This window comes from Sinocyclocheilus anshuiensis, unplaced genomic scaffold (genome assembly GCF_001515605.1).
Source record: "Sinocyclocheilus anshuiensis isolate Anshui unplaced genomic scaffold, SAMN03320099.WGS_v1.1 scaffold581, whole genome shotgun sequence".
Taxonomy (NCBI): Eukaryota; Metazoa; Chordata; class Actinopteri; order Cypriniformes; family Cyprinidae; genus Sinocyclocheilus; species Sinocyclocheilus anshuiensis.
Genome location: NW_015540886.1, coordinates 553843 through 576271, shown reverse-complemented (window position 1 = coordinate 576271; position 22429 = coordinate 553843). Strand labels below are relative to the sequence as shown.

At 40.6% G+C, this 22429-nt stretch overlaps 1 protein-coding gene across 5 annotated transcripts; it reads right to left on the bottom strand.

Annotated features, from left to right (window-relative positions):
• Positions 1-419: 419 nt before the first annotated feature.
• LOC107688692 (BCL-6 corepressor-like protein 1) lies at positions 420-21037 on the bottom strand. 5 transcript variants are annotated; one of them, XM_016486429.1, is made up of 12 exons: positions 20845-21037; positions 13844-13927; positions 11177-13744; positions 8994-9129; positions 7439-7867; positions 6733-6941; positions 5463-5732; positions 4556-4722; positions 4007-4152; positions 3799-3876; positions 2335-2509; positions 420-2259 (listed from the first exon to the last, which is right to left on the bottom strand). In XM_016486429.1, exons 2-12 carry the CDS (start codon positions 13847-13849, stop codon positions 1950-1952), a joined length of 4494 nt encoding a protein of 1497 aa, XP_016341915.1. In that variant the 5' UTR covers positions 13850-13927; positions 20845-21037; the 3' UTR covers positions 420-1949. The 5 variants fall into 5 exon arrangements, with proteins under 5 accessions (XP_016341915.1, XP_016341911.1, XP_016341914.1 ...); XM_016486425.1 differs by having other exon boundaries at positions 421-2259; positions 7427-7867; XM_016486428.1 differs by lacking the exon at positions 20845-21037 and adding an exon at positions 17606-17678 and having other exon boundaries at positions 421-2259; positions 7427-7867.
• Positions 21038-22429: the final 1392 nt, after the last annotated feature.

Genomic DNA, 22429 nt, shown 5'->3' with positions numbered 1-22429 from the left:
CAATTTGATTACCTTCTCAGATCATTAGCAGATAAAAGTATGGTTAGTATTTAGTGCCCCCTTGAGGGTTTCTCCAGCACATGACTATGGACTGCGCTGTTTCAGATTGCACTTTTTAATATAAAAACAGAATGATGACGTTTATATTGATCTTTTATCATCCAAAATTCCTAAATGACCTTTTAATTGTTAGTGAAGTGTAGTGTGGATCAAATCTGTAGAAATTATTTAAATTAGTGCATTATGATAGAATTTGACTTGCTTGCAACTGTAAAAATATGAATATCCCTTGCGATTTTTATTAATAATAAATTAAATTGATTGAACATTGCCATCTTTGATCATACTGCATTTGCAAACCTTTATATAAAAGCAGTAAACCACGTGAGGCTGGTGTTAAATTAGATCTAAGTGTCTATGGCTAAGTGTGGAGATTTCACCTCAACCAATGCTACAAACACACTGCAGATCACAAACAACACTTGACAATCATGCTTTATTCTGGTTGATTTCTTTTAAAAAGAATCAAATAAACAGCTCTGCTCTTTGAAAAGAGATCACTGAAGCAATATGCCTTCTTCAGTCAAAACCAAATACTTTCTTCATGTCTCGCTGTATTTCCGTAAGTAGTGAAACTAAACTCTATCTTTACATCTCTCTCTTCATTTAAATATTTATTGGTTTCAGTTCAAACAAAACTTCATTGATTGTCAACACAAAATCTAGCTTAGCACCAGTACAATAAAACTGTACTTTAGCCTGTTAAAATACTGTTCGCATTGTGGGAAAACAAAACAACCTCAGGATAAAGGGATCATTATATGTACATTGTCAAATAAAGCACCAACCGATACAAAGCAATTTTCATACATCATTTTCTGATACACACAAAAAAGGTCAAATATATTAATAACTATTAAATTAAGCACAAACAACAATCAGTGTAAATAAAACACACCACGCGCCACAAAGCACGCTGAAATCTGGTACACCAGGAAAAACTGGGAGACGACCCCTTCTCCTTGAGCACTGGAAAGCAGTTCAAGACGAAATCTAGAAAAATGGCCCTAGAAAAACCTTAAAAAAAAAAAAACACTCCACAGGCTTGTTGTTTTTTGTTTACCACTTAAATGGTTGATATCGGCCGATACCTCCTAATATCTTAAAAATTCTACCAGTGGATAAAACCAACAGCTCATCAACCAAAGCAAAAACGAAGCAACGTCAGATGCCACAGGAACACATCCCGTGCATGCTACGATACAAATTAAATAAAGGGAAGGTGTAATGTTTCTGGCAGAGCCGCAGTGGTGCGGAGGAAAGGAGGGCCGGGGTGAGGAACATATGCTGTAGGTTAGGGGGCTTCTGGGATCTGACAGAGGCTCGATGGTTTACACAGGAACCATCTGGCCCAAAGGCATTCCTGCCACTGTTAGCTTGACGTAAGCCTCTTAGCTACACACATTTAGTTTACCAAGATAAAAAAAGACTTGGATTACCACTTCTTCTAAAGGACCGTCAATAACGAACAAACATAAAACATGTTAAGGATAAGTTACAACCAGATGCGTTCACCCTGATGTCAAGATATACATATATATTTACTTATAGGTTTATAAAAAAAAATTAAAAAAAAGAATTATTGAAGAGTGAAAAAACAAAACCCTACAGAAGGAACCTGAAAGTTGCTCCCCAGTGGAGTCCGTCCCCAGCCTTTCTCCCTGGGCTAAAGGCATGGCAAAGTCGCTCCCTAGGGCCCCTTTCATTACTCAGGGGGTCTGTGAGAAGAGTGTCTGTGAGGATATAGGACCTTTCTGGCTGATTCTGAACATACAAAGTGCTGGTACTAGTAACAGGCCATCGGATGCAATGGCAAGGACCCGTGCACGACTGTGGACGGCACCTCGCTGCTCCATGGCTGCAGAGCAGGAGATGTAGGGCAGGAGTCACTATCGACTGCAAGGTCTGGCATTGGGCCCTGACTTGTCATCCTTGTCTTCTTGGAGGAGCTGTATGGAGGAGCCTAGCAGTCCCTGTAACTCTGGTACACAGCGCACCAGCTCCACCTTCTCCTCCCTGTCTTCATCGTCTGGTTGGAGCTCATCTGGAGCGATGCAGGTTTGACTGACAGAGATCTGCTTCCACAGCTCTGCCTGAGCGATGCTCGCCACCTCAAACTGAGGGTACCGAGCCCGGAAAATACGCGCTGACATCTTTAGCCGCTTCAGCACGTCTGCCAGCAAGAACCAGTTACAAAACCTGTGGAGAGGTTAGAGCAGAGAGTTAGTTAGGTGCATGGTGACCGTATTTTAAAGTGCTTCCACTGTCACTTACCCCTGCATTAGTGATACTTGGACATGGTAGCAGGGTAGGAGCGGCTCGGAGGAGAACTCAAACAGAAGACAGTCTGTATCGGTGTCTCTCTCCTTCACCTGCTCACTCAAATTGTCCTCGCCTTCTTCCTCGGCCTGAGACAACAGGAAGTCCCAGCAAGGTTCCTGTTCTGTCTCTGTAAAAGTTTAAAACAAATAAAGACAAAAGCAAATATCAACCTCTAGTTACAAGACCTCACCACAGTGTTTATAGCGCTTCTGCTACCCTCTAGTGGGCAGCTTTGTCACCTAATATTTGGATCACTTTCAGCATGAATTAGGGGAAGCTTCAAGAGGGTCTAGCTGCAGCCTTGCACTTGCACTCTCAGACGGCTCACCTGTTTGCCTGTACATATTAGTTATGTATATTAATAATGTAGAGGAGCATATTGAGTTTGGCCTTTTTAGTCCATTATGCCACATTATGCCACGTTTTGCAGTATGGGATGAAAATACTATATACATATTCATTATATTAATAAATTGTATATTTGATTTGATATTTTAATAGCATCTTAATACATTACGCCATGTTAAGTGTTTATGTTTTTCTACAGGAGGAAAACGCTTAGCGAGAGACTTTGTGCATTGCGTTCATATTCCGGATTTGGAAGAAAGATGATTAAAAAAAATTAAAGGCAGCAGGGTCCAAAAGTCTGACAATATATTTAATATCTGGGATTCAAAATCTAATTTAAACCTGGGAATAAAAAGGTTTTTAAAGAAATGTTATGAATATGAACATTACCAGTAATTTTTATGAAAAATAAATATTGAATATTCTGCACTTTTACACTAATCAAATAATTTCAGACACTGACCATGTCACAGAAAGGATCATATATTTCTGTTTCCACTGAAGAAAGATCTCTCAAAAAAAGATTTCTCAAACCATGCTGGAGAACATGATCATCAGGTTTTGCACTTGTGGAGTCATCTTAAGTACATGTTAAAGCAAATACTGAACAACATTCATGTTGCTTTTTCTAATAAACTTTTTTCTCAAATTGATATGCTGACAGTTATGTGTAATGAGAAAATATTTAATGACAAAAATATAAGCATTTTCACTGGTGGTCTTTTTAACCCCACTTACATTACTGTTCAAAGGTCGGTAAGACCTCACCAAGGCTACATTTATTTGATCAAAAATACATTAAAACGTAATTTTGTGAAATGTTAATACAATTTTAAATTATTGTTTCATATTTAAAATCTTATTTTTGAGGAAACTGTAATACTTTATCAGGATTATTTGAGAAACAAATGTTCAAAAGAACATTTACTGTTTTTTAAAATCAAATTTTAATAACAATGTAAAAGTCACTTTTGATCAATTGTATACATTTATCAAAAATAAGAAAAGAAAAACACCTTACTGAAACCATACTTCTGAATGATAGTCAATAAACCTTCTATTTCTTACCAAATACAGAGCTACTGTAGAAATCCCACTGAAGACTAGGATCTTGGTCTGTTCGTCCCTCTAAATCAGTGAAATACTCTGGATAAACAAACACAAAGACCATTTTAATCTAAATAATGTATCAGGTTGCTTTTGGTGACCATTCTGCAAATAAACATTAAAGTTTAGCAAACATGTATGCAAGATTTTGAAAATGTAGTTGTTTTACCTTTGAGGAAAGTTTTCATCCCGGGACTCTGGGCTAGTTTAATTGCAGACTGACCAGAGTAGGTTGCCAGTGTGGGATCTGCCCCATGATTTAACAGCATCCAGACGGCAGCCAGATTATCAGATGCTACTGCATCATGAATTGGGCTGCAAAGTTAGAAACACAAGTTAGTATACTGAAAATTCTCCATCTAAAGTTGAGCTTATTGTTACTGTAGATGGGTTGCAATGATGAAAAAGGCAAAAACTCTTACAGGAAATGGTAGGAGGAAGAATAGTTTCAGTTTTGGTAATTGGACATATTTTGTTGGACACATTGTAGCTGTGGGTGGACATACGTGATCTTATTTTGTACAGATTCTGATACTAAAAATACATCTCCCAAATCTAATGTGGCCCATTAGCTACCTACCATAAAATTGTCATTATGTCATTACACAATTTAAAAAGCAGTAGCCCAAAGCTGTCTATGGGGATGAACAAAACTTCAAGTAATAAATGAACCGTTGATTCTGTCTATATCATATCCTCAGTGTAACCCGCTGCTCACCGTGTTCCATCCTGTGCACTGCAGTTAACATCTGCTCCATGTTTCAGCAGCACCTGTACGATGTGCGTCCAGCCACGTGCACAGGCCTCATGTAGTGCCGTGTAACCCGCGTTGTCACGACGGTTCACCTCTCTTACATCCTTTTCCAAGCAATATAAAACTACATCCTGGAAATAAACATTTATATATGTAATTTGAGCAATTGATCAAACAGTCAGTTACACCAACATCAGCAGATGTTTTCGTTCAAATCAAAGCGTAAACAACGTAGAAAACATATCCGCGTAACGCAGCTGACACTGAATAGCATACGCTGTTTACATTCAGTGGATACTCTCCAAAATGGCACCAGGGAGGAGACGAATTGTTGAATAAAGTCGTTATTTTTGTTTCCTTTGCATACAAACAGTATTCTCGTAGCTTCGTAAAATTACGGTTGAACCCCTGATGTCACATGGATTATTTTACCGATCTCCTTGCTATGTTTCTGGACCTTGATCGTGGTAATTACATTGCTGTCTATGGGAGGGTCTGAGAGCCATCAGAATTAATCAAAAATATCTTAATTTGTGTTCCGAAGATGAACAGAGGTCTTACGGGTTTAGAACGACATGAGGGTGAGTAATTAATGACAGAATTTTCATTTTTGGGTGAACTAACCCTTTAAGTATATTAATCAAATTATTTACAAATTCCTAAACTGGGGTTTGCAAGGGAAGTACAAGGGGTTTGCGAACTGATGAAAAGCTATTAACTAATTAAATCCTACAAAAATGTAAAAATAATAATAATAAAACATGATTTTTTTTTTCTTTTATTACAAAAAATATTTATAATTATTATTTTTTTTTTTTATAATTAACATTACAAAGTCAGCTAGCAAACAAAAGGGCTATGAATGCTTTACCTGGTAACCTAATCTAGCAGCTCTCTGTAACAGCGTCTCTCCTGCATTCTTATTGACAATCAGTCGACGGACTTCTGGAGGCACTGGACGGCTTGGAGTAGATTCAGGGATTCCTGATTTCCCGGCTGTTCCTTTTTTACCAGACAGTGGTGAGTTTGAATGCTTGGGAAAATCATAAGGAGTAGTTGGGGTTTTCTTGGTGGCTGGACCATCCTCACCTGACATGAGGAGCCCTGTGCGTTTACCCAAGCTGCCTTTTTTAGTCTTGAGCTGAAACAAAGACATAAAGACAAAGAGAGTCGTGCATGAGGGATGTGAGATTGAGGGCAGGGCAACTGTTACATGGTCCCGCCTAATAAAAACAGCTGTTTTAAGAAAGTGGTTTACGGTGACTCTAAATGCCACTAGGGGGCAGCATAAGACTAATTGAAAAGATGTATAGCTTTAAAGCCTGGCTCACACTATAGGATTTTTAGCTTGATTTAGCCCCGATTTCCCCGTCCCGAGAATCGGAGCAAAAATCTTGTCGAGCCCCTCGATCAGTCCCGATGTTCGGTGTGGATTATCTGGTAATGTGAGGCGTTCACCGATCAAATCTTGCACCTCCCGATCTGCTCGCACACAAATCGGGGCCGCCCCGATCACATCAAACATGTTTGATATTTAGGATTTAAATCGGGATGATGACGGCTATATGATTACGTCAGTACTTTCACAATAGCCAATGCGCAACCGCAAAACAGCTGCTGTACGGCCCCGTTGGATAGTGGAGACGGAGGAAACTGCTTCTTGACGTTTTATAGTAACACGACTGTCTGTATAATGTGTTGAAAATGTATCACAACCGTAAGGAGAAAGAGAAGCGCTGGAGTGAAATCACCTCAGTTTTGAATGTACCGGGTGAGTGTAGAAAGCAGCTAGCACGCTATCTAACATATGTAAACATCACTGAAATATCAATGACGATCTGCTGCATGAGATCACGTGAGGCGCTCCCTCTGGCATGATAATCTTAATAATATCTTGTAGTGTGTGATGCGCCACGGTGTTAAAATCTTGTAGTGTGTGCATGTTTAAGATTTGAGGGAAGATAATCTGCAAAGATTCTCCTTATGTGTGTGCTGCAACCAGATTTCATAATCGGTTAGGATTTTAAAACTCCTGTAGTGTGAGCCCGGCTTAAGAGGGAAAAATCCCTAGAAATCACAATTTTCAGTTCAAGTGTTCTAGTTTCAAATGCTTGAAAGTTTGAAAAGATGCTTCAGCTAACCTTTTTCTGGTTGTCAGTGTCACATAAGTGTTTACTTTTGAACTTCCTCTTCCCTGAGGGTTTGTCGTTAGGCTGTGCGACGGGTGGACTCTCTTGAGGTCGTGCCGAGCCCGAACGTGTGAACAGGGTCCGCCTAGGACTGATGTCTGGACTGGGCACTTCGCCGGTCAGTGTGGCACTGAGACAAGGGTACACACCCATCTTCTCATCTGCAATGGCATAGACTGACATTTCAACACCAACCTTTATTACATCATTCCTAACACAGCATAGATAGATGGACATATAACTCCATTAAATAAATTGTTTTCAATCAAAAACAAACTTCTGCTAAATAAGACTTGCCTACCTAAGCCCTATTCGGACAGGACTATTTTTTCCCCCAAAGAGGTAAGTGTTTCACAGACACACTTTGACCTTCAGACCTTTGGTAACGCCCACATTGGACACTCCCAATTTAGTAAAAACTACACAGATCTGGATCATTTTCAGTATTAATAATTGTAACTAGAAGGTTTTTTGGAAGTTTAAATTGTGTGAGATATTGTTCCCCAATGGGAAATTCATTCAACATTTATTTTAATTATGCTACCCTCAACTGTAGCCCACGGACTAAATATCAAGACCAGGAAAGGCAAAGAGAGAATGACATTCTCAGCAAAATGTTCATCAAGCCTCAGACATCTTTACTCACTAGTGGCCTCACAGTCTTCCACGCCCAGCTTCTCCTCCTCTCCATCTGCCACCTTATCTTTCTCTGTGATGTATTCCCCGTTCTGATATTTACGATTCTTGCAGCGTTTCCTTTTCTTTATTGAAGAGGTGTCTCCACGCTTAGTGGGCCTATCCTTGTCCGCATTCACCTCCTCAGGCAGAGGATTGATTCGAGGCCTGCCGCGGGGCCGGCGGACTGGTACAGGGGGTGGTGTAGAGGGGGGATCGAGAGGGGGAGGAGTAGGTGGAGTAGCGAAGCTCCAGTCTCGGAGCAACGCTTCATCAGTCCGTCTGCGCCCTCGTCTCAGCCGCGGAGAGGCCTCCTCCTGGGAATCTGATTCCTTACTAGGCCAGCTCGGACTGCTGAGAGAGCTTGAATCTCTGTCAACCTGAGGACTTCTGCATGGACTGTTCTCTAAATCTGTGATTGGTGACAGAATTCAGAATTATCCATGAGAAATACTCTGATATTTAGGAAACCATTCCATTGTCTTAAATATGACACAGAAGAAAAAACATTGTTAATAGATTAATTCAGGGCTGTCCAAACTCAATGAATTTATACCCGTGTTGTACATTATGCTGTACGCCATGGATGAGCGCTTTGTAAAAATGAACGGATTGATTATTCAGCTGCGGGCGCCATCTTCTGGCGAGATGCGGGAATTCATTCGGCGCGTGACTCTCACGGTGCATTATGGGCATTCTCTAGCCGTTGAGCGTGCACCAGTTGTACACTCATTTTTGCAGTGCATTGTGGGATTGAATGAGTGCACTCGAGAACGTCCACTATGGTTTGGGACACCACTAAAAATGGCTGTTCCCTCAAATAGTGCCCTATTTAAGGGTATAGGGGGCGATTTCGGACACAGCCTATGCCTAGTAAGAGTTTGATTAGCTGGTTCAGGTGCGTTTAATTAGGGTTGGAGCTAAACTCTGCAGGACACCGGCCCTCCAGGACCGAGTTTGGACAGCCTTGGATTAATTCAACCAAATAATGTAAAATCAGTCATTATTTACATACTCCTTTGTCACTTCAAACCTGTATTTTGGTATACTGTAGTGGAATCTTTTATGCAGGTCTTTTCCATAAAAGTTTACAGTGACCACAGCTGTTAAGCTCCAAAAACGACACCCAAAAATAAACCCACCAAAATCCTACGCTAGTTGTGTGCTATATTCCAAAATTATGCAGTCGATCATTGAGTTAACGAGCTGAACTTGAGAAGTGGATAAGTGCATGAATTCTTTTGAGCTGGTTCTTGGCAATTTAGATTACACATTGGACTGAACGATTCATTCAAGTATCAAACTGATTCATTCAAAAATTAGAGTTCATCTCACTGAGTCTTCTTTTTTTCGTTCTTTTTTTTGGCCTTTTTTTGCCACTTTTGGAGATTAACAACCAGGGTCACTTTAACCCATCGTTGTAAGAAAAAGACCTGCATGAAAATATCATTTTCTTTTAATACACAAGATAGGTATGGAACGACATGAGGATGAGTAAATGACCAACCTTTTACTTTAACTACAAGCTGGGTCAGTACCTATTTTGTTTGAGTCGGAGTGCTCCATATTAGCTGGACAGTTCTTCCCTTTGCGAGTCTTTCCCCCTACTTTAGGGGCTGAGCTTGTTCCATCTTTCAGCACACTATTTCCAACTCCAGGCAACGCATCTTTCTTCTGATGAAGTACAATAAAATGTGTTGAACAAAATTATAACAGAACATTTTGTCTTTCAATATAACACATGCATATTTGTAATTTAGATTCATGGCTATTTAAGCAAAGCAAAATTTCACAGGAAAATCTAATTGTCTATAAACCCATCACTAGCTCATAGTGGTAATGCCATCATTTCTCACCAAGCGCTTTCACAGGGCTTAGACTCACGCAGCTCATTTACACAGCAGAACGCACGTCACTAGGCTACTCCCACAATAATCGCATGTTAACTATTTTTATTTCCCTCCAGAATTTCCAAAAAAATGTTCTGTTATGTAGCTGAATTGTATAGGTCAAAACACACAAGTTCAAACAAAGTATAACCACAAGACTTTAGACATTATGTTAACATTAAACTAGTATGACTAAATTTGCAAAATTTGCAGTTATGACCATACATCTGTTTACATGGAGAGAAAAAAATAACTCCACAAGCACTAAAAGGATAATTTAGTCAGCTCAGATTAAAAACAGAATAATATAAATCCTTGTAATTAAACAAAACGACAACCTTCCCATTTCTGCTTCAAAATCCTCTAGCAATGTCTTGTCCACTCTAGCAATGTCTTGTCCACTCTAGAGCAAACTGAATGAAAAATCAAAATGATTGTCTGTGGTACAAGATTCTGTTAATGTAGGCTTATTTTGAATAGCCTGTTAAAGCAGAGGTGGCCAAATTGAGGGCCTTGAACTGAGGATCATGGGCGAAAAGCAAATGTTCCCTTATATTCAGCTCAGGGCTGGACAATAATTCAATATCAATATATATATCGATATCATTTTTTTCAATAATGGTGATATGAAAAGCTCTGCTTTGTTTACAGCCATTACCGGGAAACCGCTGTTTCTGCCATGCCAAAAGCGCCTCCTGCTGGCAGAGAATGAATTTGCATTTTCAATAAGCCTGTCTCCAGCATCAAGTTTTTGTTGTTGCTCACTCTTTTTTTCTGTTTTCTGCAGCAAATCTGAGCACTTTTGTTTCAATCTATAAGAATAATCAGCCTATGTTATAGTTTAAAGTTAAATATATTAATATTAATAAGGTGAGTCTGAGAGTCTTATGTTTATTTGACGGTGATTTCATATTTCTTGTTTGTATGAAGGCTAAATACAAATAAAAGGTGAACATTAATTTATTTGTGCCATTTTTATTTCAAAAATATTATATAGTTTTATAGGAGGTTTCATAGACTTGGCAAATTAATTTTTCAGAAGTTTGTAGGTACAGACATCCATTATGGGCTCAGTTTTTCTGAGGCTTTTTTTTATATTGTTAATTTCGATATCAGAATTATATTGTATCGACCGAAATTAAGAAATATATCGTGATTTCAATTTTGGCCATATCATCCAGCCCTAATTCAACTATATTATATTAACATTTACTTCCTTTAAATCCAATTCACTTGTATTCTCTACATTCTAATGCAGACATAATATATTTCTCCCTCCTCTTGTGATATGACATGGCAGGCCTAATTCAAAGGTCATCAGGGGTCAACTTTGGCCAGCAGGCCCTGTTTTGGGCATCTCTGCTTTACAGTTATCTTGACATTAGACTGCATGAGGGCTGAGCAGCATGATGATATATACAGAATGGTTGAATGTGGCTCAAACAATCAGAGCTCAATCAGACTGAACTCAAATGTTAGTTAATGTGAATCCGTTTCTCACTTATACCTTTTGCACTTTTTCCATCAAGTACCAAATAAAAGAGAAAATAATCAAATGAAATAAATTACCTTTTATTTTTCAAGTATTCAATTGACTGGACTGTGCAAACATTATCACATGGTTTTAAATCATTTTTTCTTTGCTTAATTTCCAGTGGAAATTATTATATTGTCATATATTTTGCTTGTGACAAAAATCACATGTTGTGATATCAGATTTTGGTCATATTCCCACCCTTAGACTGAATTAAGGAACATTTTTAATGTAATCAGTCATGGCTTATGCAACTGACGCCGATATTACACAACTGTCCAGAATAAATAAATCTTACCTTTTTATGGGAGGGGCCTTGCTTGACTGATTGACTGTCTTTATCTTTTTGCTTCTTAGTAACTCTCATAGCCTTTTTTTGCACTTCAGAAGGTGTCTTCTCCTTGGCAGGCTTTTTCAGGTTCTTCTGTTTGGTGGCGGATACTTTTCCTTTGGATGGTATCTCCTCTTTGGCTCCATTAATTTTTGCCTCTCCTTCTGCTTCTATGGTCTGGCTCTGAAGGAGGGATAAGGCTATCCCTTCAACCTTAACATGAGAAGAAAGCTTCCTCTCTAATGCCTTCTCCTCTTTTGCCGTCTCATTCTCTAACCGTTGAGCCAATTTCCTTTCCTTCCATTCTCCTTTAACACTGGGAGCACTCCTTTTACTAGGGGTACCAGATTTCATTTTTTGTCTACCATCAGATGCTAGATTTTCTGTCTGTTTTGCCTGTTTCTCTCGTCCCTTATCCTTGGGCACAGAAACCTCCGGTCTGCTTAGAGCTGCTATGTTGTCCGTTTGTGGAGAGGTTCTATCTGACTTGATGACCTGTCCTTCTATGGCCCTGAACAGGGAAGAACCAGTGGTAAGGGTCTGCTGCAACGTGGACTCATGACACCTGTTCTGCACGCTGGCTACCTCAGGCCTCTTGGATCCCACAGAATTACAGTAGTTCTCACCAGTAAGTGCAGTGGTCTCGAGAGTTTTCTGCTTCACTATCGACTCCAGGTTAGACAGGGGGGATTTGGCCTTCTCCCACTTTTCATCCTCTACTTTAGTTGGACTTAAGTGGGAGTTATGGAACAGGGCTCTCTCACAACCGAGGGTGCTCTTCGTCTTTGGGGCTTGAGTCGGACTTGGTCTCTTCTGCAGGGATGTTCCTTGAGAAAGAACACAGGGTGGTTGCCACATGGATTTAACTGGAGGTGTAAACAGGGAGCCTCCCTTTCCACCAACAGATTTCCGGTGGGGCTGTGAATTTGATGTAGCACATAATTGGGTGGATAAAAAACCTTGTTGAGTACCTGTCAAGAGCTTTCCACCTTTATTATGTTGGGCACATTTAACAGCAAATGGCGCTTGCCTCTCTCTACAGACCGGCTGCTCTCCTTGGTCAATGATGGAGATGGTTTCCTGTTTGGCAAATGTCTGAAGATCCTCAACAAAAGCAGCACTTTTTCCATCTTTGCTGCGTAAAGTAGATGCTAGAATGGGGCTTGCCACACCTACATATGTACCAGGGAGATTATTCAAGGAACTAGGAGATGAGCCTTTGGCCCACGATGCGTTGGGTTCCAAAGCATGGTGATTAGTTAGTTTTGAAGATGATTTCTGAGTTGCACCATTTCTTTGGGTGTCATATGTACTGGATGATCCAAAAGAGGCAGAGTGAACCTTTTTTGAACCAGCAACATTTTTCTGAGACTCAGCAGAATGACGTTCCGTGGCCACTAATGGGCTATTCTGAGCCTCTTTAATGCTTTTTTGTCGCTTGGACTTTGCAGACAGATCAAGGGGCACGTCCCTGGACTCAACGGGGCAGGTAACATTGTGATCCTCTGGAGTGGACAGAGTTTTTGGTTTCAGAAATGTTAACGAGGTTTTTTCTGGACCTCGGTACGTTGAACCTCTTTCTACAAGGCTAAGCAGCTGATTTTGAGTGGTGATATTCGCCAGAGCCGGGCTGCAGCAGATGGCAGCATTGGGAGAGATGGTGTACCGGGATGGTGGAGCCGAGCCCTGCGTGGCTTGCTGTACTGGAACGGCTAGAGCTGGGGTTGCTACAGAAGACATTGTGGCTTTATGCTCAGCCCCACCTTGAAAGCCCTTGGACAGAGAGTCACACCTGACTTTGGATCCTGAAGACTGAGGCTTATCAGCACCAGGTCCTCTCCCCACAGAAAAATTATACGTGTATGTTTTGATCATAGGTGTCACACTTGAACAAGAGCTTTGTGCTGTGCAGTCCTTTTGAAACTGGCTAGCAGTGGCTTCTCTCAGTGCTGCAATCTGACCTAACCCTGGTGGCAATGTGATCTTACAGAGAGGAGAAGAAAAATTGGAGGGGGGAAGGAAAGCAACAGGCTGCCCGGGTTTAAACAGTGTGGAGCACTGGAACCCCAGAGGAACGCTTATCACAGGCTGGGTTGGTGCTGGTGCGTTAGTCTTCTTGTTTAGGTTTATACTAGAGTGAACAGAGTTCACAGGGTCCTCTGCTGTGACCTTTTTTCCACAAGGCCACTGGTGAGTGGAGTAGATGCCAGCACTGTCAATCTTGCTTTTGGGAACCTCGGTCCGATCGGGCAATGGTGTGCTCACAGGATCAGTGCTGAACACATTGCTGAGAGGTTGGGAGGGGGGAACTGGGGGACAATGATTTGAATTGCTGGCTTCTGAGCAGACGTCGGGCGTTTTGCAGTCTGTGGTCGCCCTCAGCTTGTTCTGCTGACTTTGAGGTATGTCACCTCTAAGTTCAAGAGGCAGTGTCTGCTGTGGATTCCCCACCATGCTCTCAGACACCTGGGTAGGGGCACCGCTCTCTCTGCTCACCGTCCCTCCATCCCCTACATTCATTGGTGAGGGATCCACCTGATCAGAAAAACAGTGAGTTAAGTTTGACTTAGGGTGAACGCCAAAATGATCATGAAAGAGTCAGAGGGGGGACTATAACAATGAAATATATGTTACCTGCATAGGCGTTTTCTCAACACATTACTCAGTGTGTGTGGACAAGTGATTTTTATGGGATTCTCCTCTGGGTAGTGTACAGTTCTGTAGTAGAAATAGATAATTTTCAGCTTAAAAAATGCACTAATTAAGCATACAGAATTATTTCAAACAGAAAGTCAAAACTTGGAACATTAAAATTACAGTTTTAAATGTTTAAAAGTTTAAATCTTTAAATCTAAATCTTAAATCTTTCATTAAACAACAACATACCTAAGCCATGATGTTGATTTTATACTTATTTTCAATTGATTATTTTTTCTTTAATATACTTATAATTGATTGCAGAAGATAAATGTTGTGTTGTTCAGCCAAGGTCAACTCAAACCTCATTAACTAAATTAAATGTAAAATATAGATTGCCATCTACATTACACATTGCAAAGATGTATTTGAACTAAGCGGCAACTGTAATCTTGTTAGCACATTAATTAAAAATGGTTCAGTTGGTAATACATTCACCTGACATTCTTACAACTGATAATCCCTATTAGTAGTGCAGAACTATATGTACCATGCACATTACTTCAAGAACTTCCAAATTATTTTGAGTGATATGAAATATTTCTAGTCACCAAGTTAGGGTTTTCAAAAATCCTTCCCATTTGTCAGAAAAAGAATCCAACCGATTCGACTCAAAATGACAGAAATGAACACTTCTAGAATTTTAACAAAAGATGGACATGGATGAGCTTTAATTATGATCGATGAGAACGTTTTCATGTTTTATGTCTCTTTTCCTGTAATCTAACAAAACGGACACTCTAACCGTGAGGCCACAACATCACTTCTCTTGCTACAGTCAGTGATTTGAGACAGGCTGGAAACTTCCTGTGAGTAACAGAGGTTTCCTTAGTAAAGATGTCACAATTTCCTACAGACAACAGCTTGAGTAGGAATAGATATTATACTTAAGAGTGTTCAGATTTAAATAACAGATTTTAAAAGAATACAATGATCTGATTCCAGCGATTTCCATTTTTAATTATACGTTTGCAAATGCATGTTGCCATCTTCTGCTGTAGGGGAGACTAAATTGTGAAAATGTTGAGTGTGACCCGTGACTCTCTCTGAGATTGAGTTAGTCAATTCTGAGTATGCAAGGGAGTGCCTGAAAACTCAGTTCAAACTGAGACGAGCAAAAACCTCAGCTCCCACAGCTGAAGGGACAGTTTTCACTGCAACAACATCCTCTTAACCCACACTGCATATGATAACAGGGTGGTCAAAGTCTGCATACTCTAATACCCCCCCTTTTTAAAGAAGCAGAGCACCCACGATCAGATCCCAAAACCTCACACAGCGCAATGGATGGAAATGGTTGAGTGCATGAGAGGCCACAAATGCCAAAGGTTGAGGATAAAGGATAGAAGGCCATGCAAAAGTTGATGCTGGTTTTACTGCCTCATTACCTCAGTTGGACAAACTGCTGTAGATCAAGACAGCATCAACAGTGCAGAAAAAAACAGAGCAAGCATTAATGGGATGCTGTGTCTAACACAGGCGCTTTACTCTTTACAGACATTAGATAAAGGCAAAGTATCTCATGTCCACAGTCACAGAGTGTGCATTACTAAAATGTTTGCTTATAATGAGGTGGTCAAGCTGTGATTTAATCTAATTCCAATAGCGCTGTGTGTCGGGCCTTGCAAAACTCCTATCAGAGACCAACAGATCAAATCATATACAGGGTTTACACACTTTTTCACAAATTAATTTTCATGACGTTTCCAGTCATCCATTATTAGTTTTTTACTAATTACGATTTTTAAGATTGTGGTGGTAGACTCCCATTTCTATGTCAGATAACAGCTTTTCAAATTAATAGATTTAAATGATCATAATTCTGGTTTTACTACTATAAAGCCTAGGCAATGTAATATTTTAGAGCAGAGCATAAACTTAAACTCACTATAGAAATGTCCATGATTTTGCCATATATCTGGAAATAGCAATACAAAAATCCTTGGTATTTTCTGGATTTTCCTGTTGGTGGAAACCCTGAATACAAAATCAAACCGAATGATCTGAACCCGAATTAAAGTTGCACATTGTTGCATTCGAGACGAAGTCACCCCGATGTCTCTCGAGGTTATGTTCTTGATTTAAAAAGAATGACATGAATAAGACCAGATATTACTTCAGAAAATCAAACTGCATACATAACCATCACACTTAACCAAATCTAAATACCTAAGTCTCAAATGCAAACATCACAAACACCGTAAACTCCTGTTTCGCATCAGAATGCAGGTGAGCGCAGCAGCTCCACGTTGTCGATACAGGTGACAGCTGTCTTAAAATACGAACAGCTCATCTTTCGGACTTCAAATGAGATGTCTAGCATAACCGAGCCGTACAGGCCTTTAGCGAAAGTCTGATGATTGGAAAGTTTACGTGTTATATGCGTGATTATATCTGCTGCTAAAGATAGAACCGATCATTTTCGTGCAGACATTTTTTCATCTTGAGGCATCTCAATTATTGAAAACGCAGGATCAGTAGGAGTGGGACTGCGTGTTTTTCTTCAGCCCTCTTTCGTTTGAATGGGGTTACCAGCGCAATGATAAACGGAGACGAGGAAATAAGCATCGTCTCTCTTCTCTAGACTGGAGCTCAGCACACCCGCGGTCTCCCGGTCAGTTTGTCGAAGCTCCGCAGCCCGGAGCTCATCTCTGCACAAAGGGTGATGCAGAAAAGCAGTCGATGACCAGCCAATGTCACGTATTCACAGCAAGCTTAATATTAGGTTAGAGCATCGTCCTAAAACAGAGCAAAATGTTTGTTTCTCTGACCAACCCACTCGCTCGTTCTAGCTGGAGCTACTAAAAACCATATCACACAATACAAGAGACTCTCAGGTGACACGAAACGCCTCGAAATGAAATGGGAGTCAGTGATAAATATCGCCGATGTTCACACAAAAAAACAACCAAATGTAGGTCCCGCGATCGGGGATTAGCCGAAACAGACGTTTTCTTTCGGAGAAAGAACCGAAAGCCTACACGGTCCGTGTGGCCACAATGTAGTCAAACTAACCGACGCGTTCGTACTGGCCGAATCCTGTCAAACTATGAAGTGACCGTTGGTTTTTCGCCAAGCGCGAGCCGAGCTGTGACGTCTGAATTAGAACTCGAGACAAAATACACGGGCAGAGAAATGTCACGCGCACATATAGGTTGGATGAGATCTGCTTCGCGAGGAAACAACGTACTTTGGCTGTCTCTCCCCACACTGCCCTCGAGGAGTGTTTGGAAACTAATAGGGTCGCCGAGTTTCCCGTACGCTCCTTATTATTATCGTCACTTGTGCTGCGTGACACGCGGGGACAGCGTTATTTCGTACGGAGCAAGGTGTACGAAACTGAAGGAGCGATTTTCAGATCCCTGCGCAGCGAAGTCTCCCCTCAACTCGGTCTGCATTACTCTGCTACCGTACGACACGAAATGTTTCCATAGCAGAGCAGCTCCAACAATCAAACTGTTATGACATGCCACAGCCCCAGAACCGACTCCGTCTATACAAGCCCGAATAATTCCAAAAGGCAATTAGCGAGCCAAATAACGATGTCAGATTGTACAAACGTGCACCGACCCGTTTGAGCGACATTTGGGAGATGTTCGGCATCAAGATAACGGCTTTAATCCGGTCTTCCGTTCTTGTAGCTCGCAGTTTACTAATCTCGACGATTTTCGGTTCTGAAAGTCCGGAGGGGGTTCGTACCGTATCTCTCCGTCTCTGGTCTGGTGGGAGAGAGAGAGGGGCAGATGGAGCCGAGCTCGTGTGGGAGTTGTAGTGCTCCGACATCCACGCCCTGACCGCGTTCGCCCTGAGAAGGGAGGAGCGAAGACTGCAGGTCCCAGCATGCACCGCGAGAATCCAGCCGCTCAAGGGGAAAGGAGATCGCAACGGTGCGCTAAACTGCAAACCCTACCCGAGTAACAAAGTGAAAATACACACCCTCTCTCTCAATTAAACCGTTGCTCTCGGACCCAACACGCGAGGGTCGCCGAGTAGCACGTGCATGTTTGTATGATCTCGCTTTCAAATTCGCACACGTGGGCCGGCACAAACAGAGTTGAGACAAACATTGCAGAGGAATTAATAAAAACCCTGCTCGGTCTCGAACTATTTCAATAGAGCCACGAGACTGATGTCCACTACATCGATCATAAATAGTATATGCACATGAAGGTCCACACTAAAGGTGCACACTGATGGGTCGAGATGTTTATATTTTCAACCTAAATTAAACGGATTCTCAATATGAGAAGCCTTGACTTCTTTGTTAAAACGTGCTGCATCTACAAGAAGATATTTAAAGCATAAGTTAAATGTAAACAATATCATGTAGCCAAATCTGTCTAAGGTGAACGGGAAAGATTTTGGGATCCTCAGGTGGATTTACTTTTTTTAACTTCTCAAAAAGCCTCAAAAGGCTTCAACATTATTATTATTTTTTTCCAGGTGGCAACTTCGCATCAGCTGTTGCAAAATATCTGGAGCTTCAATAGTACTGGACTGTTACTCTTCAGATGAAGTTGAGCAAATGTTATTGTTATTTTTCCTGAAACATCTGCGAATCCATTGAGTAACGTAAATTTTCCTCGTTTGAAGGCTAAATCATGTCGCTTATTATAAAAACAAACAGTGAAAAGTTTTGTTTAATTATTTAATGCATAAAAGACCTGGTGACAATACAAGAACCTTGACATAACATAATTTGAAATAAGTTCATTAGATTTGGTTCAGCTCATTAAAATGGCCTGGCTTTCAATCTATTTTTGACATTCAAATAGGATGAATGCAATATTTATTTCTAATTATTGCTATTCTTTAAAGTTTCATGCTTTATGAATAGTGAAAACAAGAAAATGTATCATATCGGTTTTCATTTTAAGTAAAACCGCAGGCTCTGATAACTAAATAATACAAACATCATTCCCATGTGGATCTATAAAGTCAGTTTTTGTCTTATTTCAAAATTAGGTCAATTTAAGATATTTTTTTCTGCCTGTCATGCTTATCTCAAAATAATCAGTCACTTTTTCAGCAGTGATGCACAAACAATCTGGGGTTATCTTCCTTGTATCAAGACAAGACAATGAGCATGATGATAGCTAAATCAGGTCCATCAGCTGTCCAGTAGCCATTTGCTGGCTTCTTTGATCTTGGATTTAACAAGCAACCCTTACTTTTCAGCCTCAGACACTGTGCATTGTACACAGTGTGATTCAACCTGTCAGCCAAACACTCTTTATTACATCTTTTTTCCTGCTTTATTCAACATTGTGGCATTCGCACAATTGCTTTTTCCCAATAATATTCACAAAATATTTAAAAAATTGCACCAACACCATGAACCTGCAACCCATAGGCCTATATTCCACAGTTTGACCTTATATTCCAACAAACAAAACGATAACATCTTCCCAACAGGTTGAGCATCTTTCAGAGCAACAGTCGGTGAAACTGACAGAATATTCATCACTTGTGGTCCAACTTTTTTCTGTTTAAGCCTGATCTTGTCTGTAAATCACAATGACCATACAGACATAATGTTCAGAAACCAATGTATTGTAATGAATATCTCAAGAACAAATCATTGTCACTGACACTGTCTCAGTCATTTCTTCAGATGAAGCCTTACTGAGCAGGACAAGATTACACATTGACTCGCGAAGTTACCTCAAGCTGATATTTGAATGCATTTGGCACCGGAGATTCGCCAGACCATGACATTATGATTGAATGACTGCGTATGTAATATAGCAATCCGGTGAAGTTCTGTTCAATTAGAGGACACACATACGTTTGATGATTAGCATAAGAATACATAGGCTTTTATTCCACAGAAAAACGCAGAGAATCATCATAATCGGACCATAATGTAACATTACACAAATTGTCCGTATTGCTCCTCCTGAAACACATCTAGCCTACGTAAACGGATGTGAATTTTAACATTTTGATAGATGACCTATTTTTGTCATATCTGCTCCGATGCAAACTGACCCCATAGACTGCGCTGAGAGCATCACGTCCTCTTGAGGCTCCAACACTGATGTTGCCGTAAAAATACAGGGTATTAATTGTGACTGCAACATATGAGTAAGACATTATCAGACAGGCGCAGTCACTGCAACGAGGACTAATTGCATTATTAAAAGCTAAAATATTATAAACAAGACGAACGTGCCACACATGCTCCTCTACACGTGAATGCACCCATATCTATCTATCTATCTATCTATCTATCTCTCTATCTATCTAAACTTGAAAGCTGACACATTAACGCGTTAAAGGCCTATTGAGAGACACTGAAAAGTTTTACTTGATTAGTCTCAATTTCCAGCCACCATTAGCTGCTTTAAACAGGCCTGAGGTGACTGCAAATGAGCGTCACCGCTTGGGCAACATTTACAACTTAGTTTCAAAACACAATTAAAAAGAAGTGGCACGGGAAATGACAACAGAAAGGCCGTGCAACAGTGCAAACTGGGGTGTCGGACCGGTACATGCTCCACTGCATGACTGAGGTAATGTCGCAAGGGTGGGAGAGAGCACATGAAGCGGGCAGGTTGAGAGGGGATGCAAAAGATATCCAAACTTATTGCACCAGGAATTAACGCGCTTTTGCGCGATGCATCACTTTCGTAGGCCTTAACGCACATAATGACACTGGTTCTTGTGATCGTGTGCGGTCAGTTTAGGACAAAATATTATCCATATATTTTCAAATGTTGCCGCATGTTGTCTTTGCACTGTATTAATACGTCCACCCGTTTCGGATAGTTAGATCTCATTATGACAGGATGTTAGGACTTTGATGCACTCATGTACAAGTGCAAAGTTTAGAGAGTTGACTGTCGCCCTCCATTGCGTTGTGCAATGCCCCCTTTAATGCCCCCTCGCTCGCCAGGCGCCTTTGTTATTAATCGCATGGAATCGCGCCGCCTTACCTTAACGGCCCCAAACTGTATTCCTATGCCTCTGAACTTGACGTATTCATCCAAAGGTAAGAGGAAGTGCCTGTGCCTGTTGTTTTCGTTACCGTCCGATAGTATGATTCAGTGGAGGATTTAACACTGTGAATTTTGGGTTTCTCCCCGCGATCTTCCCTCATCGCCGCAGCAGCTGGAGAGGAAAATCGCGCACGCTGGGTCCTAAAGCCGGCTGTGTTCCCACAGGTGACCAGGCTCCGTAGCAGCGTGCACTGGTTACAAGCTACGCTCCTCTGGCTTCCTCCGAAGTCATATCTGGTCAGTGCTCGTACAGACAGGTAAAAAGCATTAGCTATAAGGTTAGACATGATTTTTGGATTGAAAAAATCTCTACGATTTCCATGTACAACCGTTTGTAAATATATTTCTCTGATAAAAGGCTTGGATATGTAGACCCTTTGTTCGTTTTTTTTCCTCATAAGATTTGAACGTGAAATACACATGTAAGTAACTGCACTGTGGTTTACTCAACAGTGGATACGGTAGATTATGGACTGGGCCTATAGGGCCCTAGACTGCCAGGGCCGGGCCTTGAACTGAGCTAGATAAAACAGCTACAGATAGACCAGGTGAAATAAATAAAGAAATCTGTTCATGGCCCAGAACAGAACACTTTATTGCAGCTTTAATGTTGTCGTGGAACCTTGTTGCAATGTTTTATATACATTATGCATTCATCTTGTAATTACAGCTTTATTTCTCTTATTTACAGTGTAATTTCTCATTATTTGGACATTTCATCATCTCACATCTGTAACAAGAGGGGCCTTACAAAGAGACTTGTTTTTAGTGGAACTGTACCTGCTGGTTCTTGCATTGATATAAATCGCAGTGGCAATTAAATAGTGTAGTTATTTATTTAGAACTAACAATAGCAGAGACTAAGTTCCAGGGGGGAAAGCAGTTAGTTAGTTACTAATTGTAAATGTTTGTGTGTGTGTAGCCGCACTTAGTTTTTTGGCTGTGCTAAAAAATCATAGAGCATGCAGAGTCTTAAGGGGAGTGAAACCAAGGAGAAAACTTTGCACATTACACGGCCCTGTGGTGGCAGGATAGCTGCTTATCTTTCAGAAACTGAGAGGCGTTAAAGGATTCAAACACTTGGGGTGTAAATTCAAGAAATTGCCATGATTGAGTGACTGTCTTTTGCAGGTCTTCACTGTTTCTTCACTCTGGTCTAACAACTTTTTAATCTTTTATACAGTGCCCCCAATGCTTCAATAAACAACATTTTGTTTTGTACAATAACCTGGACAAAAGTGCAGTTACATCCCTTGTCGAACTCTTCAAACATAAAATCATGTTTGACACAGATGAGCCAAAATAACAGCAGTCTAAGCTTTCACAAGAATGCTTATTGTAAAATGAGGAACAGTCATGTGATTTTAATTAAAATGTGCATCAAGCTTTATGCACCCATTTTGCCCAAAGCAATGTAAAGTAGAGACTATATTGAGCTGTTTGCATATTAACCGCACAATGTCATTGAAAAAAATGCTTCATATCTGAATCATTTGATGTCAACTGATATTTTCACTAAATC

What these genes read in the sequence shown, in the direction of transcription:
- LOC107688692 (XM_016486425.1), bottom strand. An exon ending in CTGCTAGATTAGGTTACCAG is followed by an intron (nt 4,723 to 5,462) that starts GTAAAGCATTCA and finishes GTTTATTTCCAG; the next exon opens with GATGTAGTTTTATATTGCTT. An exon ending in AGTGCACAGGATGGAACACG is followed by an intron (nt 4,153 to 4,555) that starts GTGAGCAGCGGG and finishes CTAACTTTGCAG; the next exon opens with CCCAATTCATGATGCAGTAG.